Raw genomic sequence first — 17,432 nt, 5'->3', positions numbered from 1 at the left:
CCAAGTCTATTGAGTCCTTCAGCAAGTGCTTTGCTTAAACTAACAGTGGTTATGAAGCGCTCTTTTTGAACGATAATCCCCAGCAGACATGCAGAAATGAGCTCACTAGTGTCTAGCGGTCTCTTTACTAGCTTTTACTTTAGCTTACACGGCATGCAATAAAACTTGAGGTCGCTTCTATGGACATTTAAGGGAGAAAAATGCTCCTGTAACTTTGTCAAACTCCTTCTCTATGCCCAATTCCTCCCCCATTGCAATTACCCCCACCCCTTCCTCGATGTCGAGACGTTTGGGAGGAATGTCAGTGGTTTAGTTAAGAGGGTGAATATGCCCACAAGAGAGGCAGACCCACGGGTAGACGAAAACAAAAACAGGCTTGTAGTTGTAGGGAAGACATCTGTGAGTATGAGTTCAGAGGTGTGATGCTGACCACAACGGCTGAAATAACCTCTAGACCTCTATGTGGTCGATGGACAGCTGAGGTATTTACAGTATGTGTCTGCCACTATCCTCCTTCACAGAGATCTTAGTTTAAACATAAACTCGTTCTGTGTCGGCACAGCAGAACTATTGTTCTTTAGCCAGTAGTACAGACAGTGGTTTATTATCGAGCTACAGACATCTGCGCATGCATTTTTCCTTTAGGTAAATATAGTAACATTAGTGGTGCCATTGTTTGATAATAGATAATTATACATTCTTGGAAAAGTAGCACTCTGGGCTGGGTCAAGGTTTGTTCTTTATCTCCAGTTTATGTTGGGTTATAATAAAAAGGTCCACAAACGGACTGATAATGATAACCCTATGAAACTACAATATAAGTGGGTGGAGTTTGCTCAGGTGTATTTCTCCATATGTATCTGTTCTTCCTGATTACACATTGGCAGACTAAAGGGATTACGTATCATCTGACTGGGATTCGTCCTGCACGTGATATGATTAAGGAAGTTATGAGGACTGAGGAACATGTCATGTGTTGTCTAACACATTCTCTCTCTCACCCTCTCTCTCTTGACTGTGTCTGTACCTGAAGCGTTCTTCCTGCAGGGCCTGCATGATAACTGTGTAGTCCCTCTGATAGTGGCTCTTCAGTCCCTCCAGGCTCTCCTCCAGGCGACTCTGCCCCTCCCTCAGTTCCTGCACCTCCTGCAGCAGCATGTCCAGGCTAGAGCTTTGGCTCCTCTCCAGCGTGTTGCCCTTGGAGCTGGGGGGGCCTCCGGGGGCTCCCGTGGTGCTGTTGGCCCCTGCCGAGCCTGACGTGGCGCTGGAGCAGTCGTCCTCGCTGCCGTACTTGGGGCTGCTGGACTGGAGGTGGTGCCCGGTGCTGCTCAGCGATCGGCTGCCGGCTCCCGGGACACAGTCTTCCCCCGCAGGGTCGTCCAGGGAGGAGATGTTGTCGGCGCTGCCAAACTTGTTGCGGATGAGCGAGGCGATCTCCCGGGGTTTGGAGACGACGGCGCCGGCGGCGGAATGTGTGGCCTGGGAGAAGCTGGAGAGGCCTCCCTTCACGCTGTCCACCACGCCCTCGCTGAAGCCGGTGACTTTGGCCCCCACGTCCTTCAGGCCTTGCTGCATGTCCCGCAGCACGTCCTTGGGCTGCCGCGGGATACCGTTGTGCTCCACCTCGCACAGCTTGCGGTGGTAGTGCTCCAGCTTACGCTGCAGCTGTTGGATGGTCTGAGCGGACTTCTGGTTCTTCTTCTCAAAAACCTGCCAGGCAGCAGAACAGGTTCTTATTAGCAAAGAGCAGTGCTGGACAAAGTACTCCACAAAATATAAACACTCCTGGACAAATATTACTCAACTACAGGTGAAGGTTGCTCTGTCAAATTTGTACTTGAGTTAAAGCACAAAGTACATTTATTTTTTAACATCAATGCATTGCTGTGTTGAAATGTATAAATGTTGAAAATACAACGTCAGAGTTAACACTGAGAATTTCATTATGCATCTAATATCCTCATGGACAGCACGGCTTCCTCCCTCTAGGCTCCTACCTGTTTGATGCGTCCGCTTTGCTGCTTGTCGGCGTTGTTCGCCAGCTTGAGGTACTCGGCCACATTGTCGTCTCTGGCCGTTTGCTCGATCTTGATCTGCTCCGTGAGCTTGAGGATCTTCTGCTGCAGCTGGGCGATAGCCTGCTTGGTGCGCTGCGGGTCCAGGGCGGCATCCTCGCCCCCCGAGAAAGAACTGTCTGCCCCGCACGACAGGCCCAGGGGGGACTGTAGCAGCCCACTCACCTCCAACCGGTCGATCTGGAAGGCAGGGGACGGAAGGGAAAAGACAGGAAGTGGTTGTGAGTCAGTGGAAAGGGATTGCAAAAAAGATGTGTGTTGCGGAAAGAGCAAAGAAAGAAAAGGATAAATCACTTAGCCTAACCCTATTGACCAGAGTCCCCCAGGGGTCTATCTATACTAGACATTTTTCCCTCTACACCAAATATCTTTGCCGAAAATATGTAGGTTTGTAGATGTGCTATTTTGACCTACAGACCAGACTCAAACTGGCTTCTGTGATTCTCCTAGTGAGTTTTAAAAGGATTGCCATGGGCACACTTCCCAAACATTGCTCCTGCTTTGACGTATAGCAAATGTTGGTTCTCTTGCTTTTTTGTTTATTGGCAAATTTCGTTGCTTAGTTTTATAATAGCCTTTATTGTTCCCTGTTCTCCCTTTGAGCTTCTTCGGTAGTGCATGGGTACTGTATTTATGAACGTTGCATGTCTGTCCTGTTATTGTCTTGTATTTATTGTTACTGGCAAAGCTGTGTTACTTGTTTCGCCTCTTCTCTTGGCCAGTTCACACTTGTAAAAGAGACTTTAGTCTCAATGTGGTTTTTTACTGGTTAAACGACTTCCTCCAGAATTGGGACATTAGGGTGGTTAATATACAGGAGTAGGTTTTTAATCATTTTTTAAAATTCTGATAGGTTATAGGTTTATTACTGTGAAAACAGTCATTTTGCTGATGCAGACCAAAATGTCTCTTCTGCTTTGTCTGAAGAGTCTGTGAGGCTGTTTCCACAGAGAGGATCACTCGCGGCCAAGATGCTTCCAAACAGGAAGACGGACAATAACTTTGTTTTTGCATGCAAGAAAAAAGAAAGAAAGCAGAAGTCGAATCCATTTCTTATGAAATATCAAGAGAATGGATACAGTGGAGACCCACTGGTCAATCCAGCACTAGCCTCGGAAACCCAGACGTTTTAGTAACCAAGCACTGACTCTGGTTAAATAGGTGAGCAGTGGATGATACAGTTACAGAATCACCCACATGAGTTTTCGGTCCAGTGAGCTCCAATATAGGGCATGATTCACCTCCAGGATGTTGGGATTTGTGACCTGCCGTTTCACAGACCAGGAATACATGTGGCTCTTTTTCAGACACCTGACCTGACACAGTTTGCTATCCCCCAATAGCTCACCAAGCACACAAAAAAACACACCTTAATGAAAGCTTGGTTCAAGTTGGTTGTTCTAATCTATAATTCACCTCACAGCTGCTACAAGATCCATAACTGGCCTAAGAAGGCGAACCACTGACCCACAATCATCAGAGACAACAGGGACGTGTTTATTTTCTTATTGCTCTCAAGACACACACATGCCATCCCATTATGCTGTGACCTGAACGCCGATAAGCAGCTAACGGGATGCCCTCAGGGCATGATAGGATGCACAATGCCAGGGTTGACACAGGAGGAGTAGGCAATATAATCCCCATTGAGTTACAATGCCTGCAGGGCACTACTCATGGTATCTACCTTCAAAGCCCTACCTACATCTACCTACACCACCAGGTGATCGGGTGCTTGCCAAAATTGGTAAAAGCATGAAACACCAGTCAGTCACACTCACCTGGCACCTGCAGTGCATATGCAATATCATGACTAACTGATGACTGACAGGCGAGACACAAAAGAGAAACTGTAGGCTACCACCAGCCACCACAATGTAATATGGTAAGTAAGGTAAGGTGTAATGTAGGCTACATAGCCTAATATGTACATATCCTAATAATCAGCTTGTTGTAATTATTACCAATAACAGTGCCAAAAGAACGCAATACAATATATAAAAGAAAGAAAAGAAAACACTACACGACTTTTCGAACTTTTGTCCCGGTCACTCGGACAACTGCAAATGAATGAGTCGTTAAAAATAAACTATCCCCAACTCAAGTCTGTCGAAAATAGCCGAAAATAGCCGACCTATTTACAAGCTCAGAGCGACACGCCGTCTTACGAAAACGTTGAAATCGGACTCGGGAGAAACTGGATTTGTTTATGAAGTTTGCGCGTTTGATCGGCGCTCAGCAGCTCACCTTGGCATTCTTCAGACGGAGTAACTGTTCCCAGTGCATTATTATGATTGTCGTGTATTATCCAGAGCGTAGGTCCGCTGTGTACTTTGATAAGTCTGTCCATTCAAACTGTCGCACTGCACTCCCAGTGTCCCACTACACTAGGCTACTAGCTACTACTGTCCAGACAGCCGAGCATGTTGTGAGTGAACTTGTGAAAACAGTTGAAGAGCGCACCTGAAACTGTCCCTCCTCTCCCCCCTCTCTCTCTCTCTCTCTCTCTAGCAGCCACTGGTCACCCCACCTCTCTCTCCCTTTCTCTCTCTCACTCCCCCCGCCCCCACGGGCCCCCACCGCGAGGGAGGGAAGGTGACAAGACAATTACATCATCATCCTCTGAACTCGTAAATCTGATTTGAGCATTAAGTGTAACTCAAGACGATCAAACGTCAGACACTCACTCAGTCAATCCGGTCATTCTCGCTTGCTGCTGGCCATGGGCGGTCAAAAATAGCGCTCTGGAATTTCAGGGAAAACACGTATGCGTGCGTCGCTCTGCTACTCTGCTTACATGTTATTATATTTGGAGAGTGGCCTATAGCCTACTAGCCGGTAAAGCATTAATTAATCAATAGGCCTATACATACCATAACACTGATGTATAAATGTTTATTATGTCCTTGTTGTTTACAACCTCGAGTAATTTTGTAACACTTGCTTGTTTCCAAATGTCTTAGCCTACTCATGATATTTATATGTTATATGTTCATAAAAAAGAAAGACAAAATAATACAGCAATTAAAGAAAAACTTCAGAAATCAATGTGTTTGGCCCACAGAAGAAAAGTAGAAAGATTGAAGTTGAACAACACTTTTTTGTGTTATTATTTTTGTCGGTGTCATGTGTGCAGCTACAGTGCACTGGGCCAACAACTGGGCACGCGTGTGTGCATCTCCGCAGGAAGCAGGAACTCCAACTCAAAAAAGAGAACAGAAACGAGGTTCAGGCCAGGGTATAGGGGTGAATAACCCAAAGAATATGTTAAAGAAGATTGTAAAGGAGAAGTCCCGAAACTGAGTGCAGTTGAACAAAAAAACCCTAAGGGCAGATTGGATTGCAAAGTAGTCTGTCCTGTGCTGTCGCGTCACGTCCCACTCCCAGTCTCTCTGTCGCACATGCCACCCAATGGAGAGGATTACCACGGGGCAAGAAAAACCAGTCTACCTTTCTATGGCGCACGCACGCACAAACTTGTGAGGACATAAACATTAATTTTGACTTTTTGAGGACTGCAATTTTATAAATGCCAATTTTCACAATTTCTTTAGCCATATAAGCCATAACCCTAAAGCCTGAGCCGTTGTAGCCTAGTTGCAAAATAGCTCATATACTTTTAATCAAACAAAAACAACAATTTCCCTGGTGAGGACAAGGACAATATTGTCCTCACATTGTGTAGTCTACCCAGATTCTAATGGCATTTGGCCCTCAAAAGTAGGGCACACACCACACGCACACCGGGGATGCCATGTCCGCTTATTATAAGCGACTTTCTGTAATATTGGTAGATGTGGGTTGTGATGTTTTTGGGCTTGTTTCTGTATGGTTACTTATTTATTATTTATTTATTATTATCTTAAATGCTGTTTAAACCAGTGGTTCTCAAACATTTTCATGTCAAGGACCCCAAAATTAATACCGGTATGTATTTGTCTGCGGACCCCTCATCTGAAAATACCAGATTTGTGGTGTTAAAATGTTTCAAAAAATATTTTTTTCTATAGTTTTCTATAGTCGCTTCTTTTTGTTTTGGATAGTTTGCATATCCCAGGTTGCTTAATTCTCACACACACACACACACACACACACACACACACACACACACACACACACACACACACACACACACACACACACACACACACACACACACACACACACACACACACACACACACACACACACACACACACACACACACACACACACACACACACACACACACACACACACACACACACACACACACACACACACACACACACGCCCTAGAGAGCATTCTTAAATTCCTGGCATTTGGCATTTTTCCCGCTTCATTTGGTTACTAAACTAGCTGTAACTCATGATTTCAGCTCAGCTGTGATGATCGGGCCTTTTGTCCGGCGATGACTCAATAGCGTTGGCAACAGTTGTTTACAGTAAGTCTAATCTTTGAAATCCCCTTTTGACGGGCAGCTGAGCCGATCAAATGAATCAGAGAGCTGGAATGGTATGCGGGTGCAGAAAGGGATTGAGGTGCTGCAGTGGAGCCCCCCTCCCCCCCGATCTGTTACGGTATATACTGTAAACAGAAATAGATTTATGAGCATGACGAGCGGGGGCATGTCTGAAGGTGTCTGAATTGTTGCACCTTTAAGCCATTCTTGTACTGTATGTCACGTGGTTGCACAGAATTAGAACATGAGAGCCTTTGTTTTTATGTATTTTGGAATGTTTACAGTATTTTAAGTAACTGCCAAAGACACCAAGAGCTGCCACTGGCCAGCAAATTAGTGCTGTGCGAACCAACACATGGGGCACAGTCAATCAATCAACAGAATTGAACAAAATTATTAATGCAAAAATAGATTTTTATCCTGGTGGATCTTTGACAGGTCCATATAAGACACCGTACAAAAGTCAGAATTTTGGCTTGGTGAAATGTGGGTTCTACTTAGATTAAAATAATTATAAAAACATTATAAGCTTTGCACTTAACCCAGTACCTACTGTCGATAACTCTCCCACTAAAGTAGTGAAAAGAATTAGATCTCATTATATAACTCAACTAACAATTAACTTAAACAATTAACAATTTTAACCCTGGTGTCCCATAGTTTTTTAGAAAATACATTATACATAAATATTTGTACATATCTGTCAAAAGGACAAAACAGAAAAGCTCAAGAGTTTATTTCCATTCCTGTCCTTTATCTTATCTATAAGCTGAAGCTCACAGTCACAACTCACAACGTGTTGCGATGTTGCATTCTGAGCTTGTAGATCTGCTATGTTCAAAAAATGTCTTTACATTTTTCAAAAGAATTAGAAAATATGGCCTAAGTGGTTAACCTCTGATTGTATATGCATGCCAATGGCCTTTAACCACAATTTCATCCTTGCATGGCACATGAGCTTTCTTTAAATGCACTACGAGATGTACTCGTAGTACGAGTACATCATAAAGTTTATGATGGTCATAATCAAAGGCGTGACACAAATCCAAACGATCCACATATGTGACCTCACCACATAATCAAATATGTGACCTCGCCGACAGTGATAGATAACAAGGGCAATTAAGGAGCATTCACTGGATCTGAGTGCACGGAATAGTAACGCTCAGTAGATAGGAGGATTTTCCTCTTGTGATAAGAATAATCTATGTCCCTTAATTGTCCCCAAAAATTGCATCATAAGCACAACCCTAAAAAGTAATTATGAACTCACACACACACACACACACACACACACACACACACACACACACACACACACACACACACACACACACACACACACACACACACACACACACACACACACACACACACACACACACACACACACACACACACACACACACACACACACACACTTTACAAATGTAAGCAAATGGTTGTAGACTATCCGAGTACACAATGAATTAACCCATAGCGGTCAGTAGGGGTTTCCCAAGGGAAGAGACAGGGATATTCAGTGTAACTGGTCAGTCAGGTGGGGTTTCCCAGTGGGTGTGTCACTCTGCAGTAAGACTCACTCTGCTCGGCGCATAATTAGCGCTGTGCTAGAATTCTCCAAAACGAATCCAATCAGCATCATCACTGATGTGCTAGCTAGAGTTTCTCCAAAACGAATCATGCGTGAAATTAAACATGGTGAGGATGAGGATTAGGCTAATTTCCCAGGACTATTACAGTCAAACATATTGATGTGCTGAGCATCACTGAAGTTTCTTTGTGTGTGTGTGTGTGTGTGTGTGTGTGTGTGTGTGTGTGTGTGTGTGTGTGTGTGTGTGTGTGTGTGTGTGTGTGTGTGTGTGTGTGTGTGTGTGTGTGTGTGTAGAGAGAGGAAGTCTGCCTGATCACACTCTGATTAGCCTTTAAAATGCAAAGAGAGTGAGAGTGGTGTGTGTACGACGTGTATATGCATTTACACAAGCATAAAAGAGTCCCAAAAACTATGTTTATCTGCCAGTCTGAGACTGGTTGTGCAACAGTCTCCGATCTGAGCAAAGTGCCAGAACACATTTAAGACGCGGCATAAGCTTGATGTACCTAAGATCCATCAGAGGCCTGGCAAAGACCACATACACACACACACACACGCGCACACACACACACACACACTTTTTTTTTGTAATGTTTTTTTGTGGCTTTCGCCTTTATTTTTATATATTTTTTATGGAGGGACAGACAGTAGGCTGACAGGAAATGGGGAGAGAGATGGGGGGGTGACATGCAGTAAAAGCCGTCGGGATCGGGAGTCGAACCCGTGGCACACTGCCAGACTGGATTACCAGCCAAGGTGCCTGGACCGCTGAGCCACGGCCCAGGCCACACACACATTTATAAAGAATTCCCTCACTCAGTCTGAGTTAGGGGATGAGATGCATTACACATAATTAGACTCACTGCTGGCTGAGAAGAACACATTGTGCTGCCCTGTTACACATTACATGTACTGTTGCACATGTAAACATACGGCACTAATTGCTGGCTGGCCAGAGATAAACATGGACTGATCTCAGCACTATCTTCATTCATTGTACTCATGTCCCTTTTCCTGTTGGCTACTAGGGGCGACTGTGGCTCAGGAGGTAGAGCAGGTCGTCCAATGATCCATGGGTCGGCGGTTCGAATCCCGGCTCCTCCTGTCTACATGTCGAAGTGTCCTTGGGCAAGACACTGAACCCCAAATTGCTCCCGATGTGCTGGTTGGTACCTTGCATGGCTTCCGCCGCAATCGGTGTATGAATGGGTGAATGTAATGCACAATCTATGTAAAGCGCCTTGGATAAAGGCGCTATATAAATGCACCATTTACCATTTATTTACTCCATCCTGCAGAAAATCTATAGACAGCGATTCTCACGTGTAAACTTATGCATTTAGGCTACAGACCCTCATATGAAATCCTCAGTGTTAATTTAATTCTGAGTATGTACCAGGGTCCATTTAGGTCCATTTGTACACACTCAGAGTTACAGACCTGCTAAGGGTCCATTTGGCAAAAATTAGTGAACAACATTCTGTGGAAATAAGTTACAGATCGGATTTCGGTAAGTACAAACCCCTGTTCAAATAAGTACTGTATATAGGGCTTTAAGTGTTTTGAGTTATATTTAGAGTAGACCTAACATTCCAGTCAGATTACATAATAAGCTCAACCAAGGCATGATTTAGATTGTTTTGTACACAAATCTTTTGGTGTGAAACACCAAATACCAGAATCTAGCCCCTCGCACTCACGCACGCACGCACGCACGCACGCACGCACGCACGCACACACGCACACACGCGTGCCTGTGTGTGTAGGCCGGGGTAATTAAACGTGATTTACCTTGTTAGTTACCATTCACCTCATTTCCGGAGTGCTTCCTGTACTGTCATCTCCAGTTACCGTCACAGCAGCGATTTCACGTGCAGAGATCCTACAGTGATACTACAGGGATACTGTGGTGTCCCGTTTCGCTCGGCGGACCCTGCTCTGTTCAGCCCTACACCTCTGCCCAGGCCCTGTATCACATTACAATGTTCTCAGAAGTGCTGAAAAGGTGAAGAGGTGATACAGTGTATACTGTACATCACCGTTGAGTGGCTGCTGACTGGTGTTGGCTGTACCCAGTAATACATTCCTGAACTTTCCAGACTGTCCTTGAGTTGAGCGAGCCTTTCCCCTGAAGTGAGTCTGGGGGTTGGCTGCAGCCCGCACTCACCCCATGTTACTTTTCATCTGTGGGGTGAAATAGTCATGGAAGAGGTGAAAGGGTCCATGTTGCAAATACTGTTAGGGGCCAGTTGTTCTACATGTACAAGCCGACGCATATGTTGTTGCTGTTGGGTGGAAACTTGTATGTCCAAAACTGTTACTTGAAATGGTGTTCCAAGGGATCCAATGTACTTATTCAGTCACAACTCACGAGCTCTTGTTAATACTTTTCATCTGTTCAATATTTATAATACCCACAGACGGACTTAACGACTTTCGTTTTCAATATCTTTCCCAAATAACGACAATAGGCAATCTACAAGCTCACCCTTTTCCCTAGCACCTTAGAAAAGGGGACAAAAAGCACAATAAAGTGAAAATATGGAGATTTTTCAGCAAAAATGTACAGGTGAGCCTACTCAGATGGATACACAGTTACTGGATATACCAATATACAGTTTCTGCTCTGTCATCAAGCTGTGAATAATCCAAATATTGTTTGTTTGTCTCTCTCTCTCTCTCTCCTCTCTCTCTCTCCTCTCTCTCTCTCTCTCTCTCTCTCTCCTCTCTCTTCTCTCTCTCTCTCTCTCTCTCTCTCTCTCTCTCCTCTCTCTCTCTCTCTCTCTCTCTCTCTTCTCTCTCTCTCTCTCTCTCTCTCTCTCTCTCTCTCTCTCTCTCTCTCTCTCTCTCTCTCTCTCTCTCTCTCTCTCCTCTCTCTCTCTCTCTCTCTCTCTCTCTCTCTCTCATATGATCAGACTAATCATATCAGATCAAGTGAACTTCACACTCCTGATAAGACGGTTTGATCTTTAACCCTGGTGTCTGCAGGAAAGTGAATACAGTCTCCATAGTAACATATGACAGTGCCAATCACTGGAAGATACAACCCAGAATCTATTGTTAAAAACATATATATATATATATATATCTTTTTTATAGAAAAGCCTATCGAAAAACTTGCCATAGAATAGTTGAAATCTTCAACTTCACTTCAGTCAGTCAATTCCCCCAATGGTCTTCAATGAAAGAACTCCAGACTTCAGGTTATGTGAATTAAGGTCGGAACATTATGCAACTGATGGACAGGCCATGTCATGACGACCTCATTAAAGAATTAAAAGCAGGACATACAGTACAAGTAGTACGAGTAGCAAAGAGGGACTGAGCTACACAGCAAAATCCCCAGTGTTCATTTATGTCTATGTAACTCAGTGAGTGTGAAAATGTCTCATTTCTTGTCACCTTCATCGCTCTTATTTCCCTATGGTGTAAGATCCCACTCGACCTTGCTAAATTAAGCTGAACCAATATTGACACAAAAGAACAGTTTTAAGAGGAAATCCTTCTTGTGGTTTCTTTAAGGGGATTCAGTCTGGCAACAATGAACCCCATTCACAGCCTATGGACAATTACATAACTCTATGTGATGCCGGACAAGCGTCACTTTACCCAAAACAAAAGACACGCATGAGCACACATACACACAAAGTTGCACTAATATCCATGACACACACACACACACACACACACACACAACACACACACACACACACACACACACACACACACACACACACACACACACACACACACACACACAACACAGTAGCCAACTTCTGTTGTGGTAAAGGAATTGAGATGGTCTGAGAAAAGACTGCTGTCTGTATCCACGTCCAGCAGAACAAACACACACAGCTCTGCTACAGGCCTGAAGAACGCCTCCGTGGCTTTCTTGGGTCCAGCCATCATAACACAGGCTTTCAGCTCCTGTGAGGTCTGAGCTAAAACATTGTAGGATTGGACAACTGAAATGGATTTTTTGGCTTTGTTGTTTTAAGATGGTTCCTCATTTCACACACACACACACACACACACACACACACACACACACACACACACACACACACACACACACACACACACACACACACACACACACACACACACACACACACACACACACACACACACACACACACACACACACACACACACACACACACACACACACACACACGTAACAAAATGACCAAATAAACGATGAGTAATCTTGAGTTCCAATGTTTACAAAACACATTCTCATCATGAACCAATTTGGACAGACATGGACAAAATGGCAAAGGCACGCACGGCACGCACGCACACAATAGAGGCTGAGACTCACGGTGTTAGGAGTGGAAGGTGGAGGGGAGTCAGCAGTTACCAGGTTGAGGATGACCTCCATGGCGGGGAGACGCATGCGTGCACCGCCCTCGGCCTGTGCCTCTTGCCTGCCTAGCGGTCCCGTCCGGCTCTCTGTCCCTCAGGCGGGGGCGAAGGGGACGAGCCTGGCACCCGGAGGCCACTCATCACTTGGGACACGCTCCCCAAACAAAGTCCACTTGACTAAAAGTCCAGCGGACAAAGAGTGCACTTGACAGGTCGACAAAGACACCTCCAGTATCAGACCAGTATGCAGGTAGACCGGCGGTAATAAAACCCGACGCAACAGAGCATCCAGAATCCAGAGAATCTTCAGTTCCTCCAACACATACAACCCTATACCTATTGACAGGACAGCAGTCTAGACACTCAGCCTGTAGTGCTGTCGGCCCCGCCTCACAGTTACGTCTTAGCGGCGGCTTAGCCAAGCCCACGGCACACGCTTCGGTGGTCACAAACGCGACCACCAGCAGAGAGGATAACGGAACACACAAACACGCAGAGATGCACACGCTTCAGCGAGCACAGCTCCCGTGCACATGCTCCCACAGACTGCGTGGGCGGGTGGCGGTGAGGGTGGGGGTCAAGCTGACGCAGACGTGGGATGACAAAGACCCCATGGCCCCCGGAGGAGGAACGGACGGATGCAGCGATGGTGGATGCAGGAGAGGTTAAGAGAAGTGAAGAAGAGTCCAGACAGAACCGTAAAAAAAAAAAAAAAGGAGTAACACTGCGGGGCGTGAAAGACGAGCCCAGACGACGGATGTGAGCGGGAGTGAGGGAGCAGTGAAAGAACGAGCACACTAGGAGCCGTCAGTGAGAGAGAGAGAGAGAGAGAGAGAGGGGGGTGTAGAGAGAGAAGATGGGGGAGACAGAGAGAGAGAGAGTGAGGTAGTGTGAGGGAGATGAGAGAAACAGAGAGAGAGAGAGAGAGAGAGAGGGGGGGAGAAAAGGAGAGAGGAGTTGTGAGAAAGGGTCGGCGAGAGCTTAGGAAAGGAGGGGAGGAGCGGGCTCTTTCCTTCTGTTTCACAAGAGAGGCTAACTGAGGCAGAAACAACTCGTAAAGGGAGAATTTTTCTCCGCTCCTTCCTTTCAATAATCGCTCACAGTTTGATTGTCACAGCCAATCAGCTTCTTCGGTCATCACGCTGTAATGAATCAGCTCCTGAAGGCAGCCTATATGGCAACAAACAGTGTTGAATGGAATGCACGTCTTGACTGACCAAAACAGAATGAATCCAACTGAACCCCTTGTGCTTCAACAAGTGTTACAAGAGTCTTATTGCATTGCTGGTTCACATGAATAAGCCTTCATTTAGTTAGTAATCTTAGTACATTTCTGTACATTTGTGTGTTTGTGCGTGCGTGCGTGCGTGCGTGCGTGCGTGCGTGCGTGCGTGCGTGCGTGCGTGGCAGGTGCACATGTTCCAGTTCCAGCATGGTGCAGTTGCATCATCATTCTAAGGTGTTTCCAAATTTAAAAAAAGTGATGACTACAGGGTACATTTCACATTTGCTGGTGTGAACTCAAAGGACCTGAGAAGTGGAGGAACAGGACACACACCCCTCCTGGTTATTATTTCTTGTGCGAATACAGAATACAGTACACAATACAGACCCACACACAAACAAACCAAAGTAATTCCCATTCGCTCAGTCAGCTCGACTCGCCACTTTCCATCCTCTAAACACCCAGTCAATTCCTGCATACAGACATTTACATACATGATAAACAAACATCTTGTAGATGCAACAAGATGTAACATTGTTACATCTTGTGTAGTGTACTTATTTATGTTTGACTTCCTTCAGACAATGCAGCAGAGTGCAAAGAAGAGCAAAGAACATAAAGCATTCTTCATAATGTACATGCGTATAATAATCTTGGTATATACACACCAACAGCATCATATCATGTGATGATTAATTATATTGAAGTTACCTTCAATTACAAAAATAGCATTCCATAATGAAGCTAAACATTATCTTGAACATCCATTTTTTTTAAAGGTTTGTTGTACAGTTTCTGTGGGTTTAAAAAATGCTACATGCAGATATTCTGTCTTTTCAGAGGGACCACAGTAAATATCCTCAGTGTCAATACAATGTGTAACTCAGAGGGTGTACAAAATGCAAACAAATGGACCCATAGGGGTCTCACATGAGCTAAATCAACACTGAGGTTTTTACAGTTTGAGGACCAATTAGGGAGGAAGGGGCAAAGGGGGCACGCAAGGGGGTAAAGAGAGGAAAGAGGCTGCCAAGGAGTTCTGTACAGAAGCTGAGAGGAGGGAGGGAGGGAAGAGAGGGGGAGGGAGAGAAGGAGGGAAGAGAGAGGGAGGGAGAGAAGAGAGAGAAGGAGGGAGGAGAGGAGAAAAGGAGGGAGGAGAAAGAAGGAGGGAGGGAGGGAGGGAGAGAGAGAGAGAGAGAGAGATGGAGGGAGGGAGATTAGAGGGTGGGAGGGAGGGGAGAGGGGTGAATAATAAAGGCTTTAATGAGAGCCCAGGAGTGGGAGGAGCTAGGGGACCCAGAGAGAGGGTGTAGAATTTAGGGAAAAGGCTGCTTATATAACAATACCTCAGATGCTTCTTAGAAGGGAGCTTGAATGTGCAAAGTGCAGCCTGGCTGCTGGATTCCACACAGTAAAAAAAAAAAGCCTCAATGGTGGAGTCAGTGTAAAAGTTTTTACAACTCCCAGAGAGGCTAACGGTGAGGATGTTGTTGTGCACAAATGGCCAGGTTTTACACTCTCGGTGTCAAGTGATGTTTATGTCCTCCCCTCGTTTTTCACACACACACACACACACACACACACACACACACACACACACACACACACACACACACACACACACACACACACACACACACACACACACACACACACACACACACACACACACACACACACACACACACACACACACACACACACACACACACACACACACACACACACACACACACACACACACACTGCATCCATGAGGACAATGCATCACAAGGAACCAAACCGCAGACACAGTGCATAGTACCAAATAACGGATAATAATGCCCTCGGCCAATGAATACTTGAACTGTCACTCAGGAAAAGGCCGTAGGAGAACAGGTTTCTAGGTGCTTTCAATAATGAATGGATCACATTCCTTTCCTCATCTCAGAGCTCCTCCACCCCACAGTCAGTGTTCTACAGGGACATGGAATACCTTGGTTCAATCATCGAGAAAGATCTCACTTTTGAATGTAAAACTGAAATGGTTTGTAGGAGAAGTCAACAATGACTTTTAAAAATGCACAGAGCTACATGTTGACACGTCCCTGGGGACTCTTTTAGTAATTATGCAAAACAAAGGGTTTAATCCCTAACCTCTACTACTCGTTTATCTATTATTCGCTTAACTATGCCCTCCTCAATTTGACCACATGAACATGACCAACATTCATATTCTGGGCACCCCATAAAAGGCCCAACATTCCGCAAACAATTGGCAAAAATAGCAGACCTACTTGGCTATTTGTGCAGAAGTGTGCTACATCTGCTATTCTTGCTGAATGTTTGCCTATTTTTGCTGAATGTTCGCCTAGTGTAGCAACACTACAGGTATAAAAGGCTTGAAGGTTATCTAATTCCGAGCAAGACCTGCTGCAATGGTGTCCAAGCAGGACTTAAACTTAGAGTTGTTCAACCAAGTGGTTCACAAGGTGACGGGGCACTGGATGGAAGAAGAGAATCAGTGAGAGGGGCTCTGTAGCCACCGGAGTATCTGGGTTGTAAGGCCAGATATACCCTGGCTAGTATGTAAACTCCTGCTGAGAGGTTTGATCAGCAGGAGGTCTCATGGGGTCTCATGGGGATTGTGCGTGTGCGGTCTGATCTAACTCAGAGATTCCCTTGCCTTTAATATTGTTGGCTACGGTGCGTGTGTCATCCCAGTGGTGCATGTCGCTATGAGTCAGTCATAATAACCATACATGCTCCCAATGTCGGTCCAATGTCCAAAGATGGAGTATATGATGTCAGACTTATAGATAAGTCAGTTAGACCCGTACATTATATGGAGTACCAAGCATTCAGTGACATGGTCGGACATGGTATCGGGTAACTATGGCAACCTATCTGACAAAACGGTATGATGTGAAAGCCTGTTCTACAATATGGTTCATGCAAACTTGTAACTTATCAGCCTAGGGGAAATTCTCACCAGGCTGTGACAGATGACATCATCACACATTCCATAGCAGCATGAGAGATATGGTGTGCAGCAGAAAAAAGGAGTGGACCAAGTACGGACTATGGACCCCCATCATCCAGGTAACCAAATGGACCCATTTGGCTACATTTGTATACTCTCGGGGGTTACAAATGGATACATTATCAGTTTTTCTGGTTAGATCAGGTTGACGTTTATGCTGATTTCTGTTTTTTGTTGATGTACTTGGTTTGTAATGCTATTCTGGTCCTGCTTTATGACGTATTGTTCTTATTTCTGTTCTGATGATTATGCTGGTTCATTGATGCAGTGCTGCTGAGTCTGTACTAACTCTATGTTTGCATTAATGTTGCACCTTATGCTACAAAACCAACTGCCCTTTGGGGGACAAATTAAAGCGGCAATCCATACCTTATGTAGTGAATGAAACGTTATTATGACCAATCTGTGTTTGGTATGAGTATGTTTAGATAGAAACTTAGATAGCATTTTATGTAGACATAGTACTATATATTATATATGCATAGTTTCATAATATAGATATTCCACTGTTAGTTAGTTAGATTCATGATGATTCATGATGACTATTTTTATGTATATGATGTATTTTTGTTCTTGCTTACTGTAAATCACTCTGGATTAAGAGCATCTGCTAAATACCTAAATTGTAATTGTATGTTGTTAACACAATAGAACTAACACAACTGGTAGTCTACCTAAAATCCTGTTGTCGGGTAGGACCACTGCC

At 44.9% G+C, this 17,432-nt stretch overlaps 1 protein-coding gene across 10 annotated transcripts in view; it reads right to left on the bottom strand.

Annotated features, from left to right (window-relative positions):
* Nucleotides 1-17,432, bottom strand: part of tmcc1a (transmembrane and coiled-coil domain family 1a) — a 68,669-nt gene that overhangs the window by 4,402 nt on the left and 46,835 nt on the right. For 9 of the 10 annotated variants that reach the window (XM_079488887.1, XM_079488884.1, XM_079488888.1 and 6 more), the window contains 2 exons: nucleotides 1,998-2,255; nucleotides 1,028-1,710 (listed from right to left, as the gene is read on the bottom strand). In XM_079488887.1, the coding sequence (XP_079345013.1) occupies nucleotides 1,028-1,710; nucleotides 1,998-2,255 (941 nt within the window). Of the gene's footprint in view, nucleotides 1-1,027; nucleotides 1,711-1,997; nucleotides 2,256-4,322; nucleotides 4,555-17,432 lie in introns of those variants that run through there. The other variant, XM_079488882.1, reaches the window with a different exon arrangement.

Source organism: Electrona antarctica (assembly GCF_951216825.1).
Source record: "Electrona antarctica genome assembly, chromosome: 2".
In the NCBI taxonomy this organism is placed as follows: domain Eukaryota; kingdom Metazoa; phylum Chordata; class Actinopteri; order Myctophiformes; family Myctophidae; genus Electrona; species Electrona antarctica.
The sequence above is the reverse complement of the archived record's forward strand: the minus strand, read 5'-3'. Positions and strand labels throughout refer to the sequence as shown.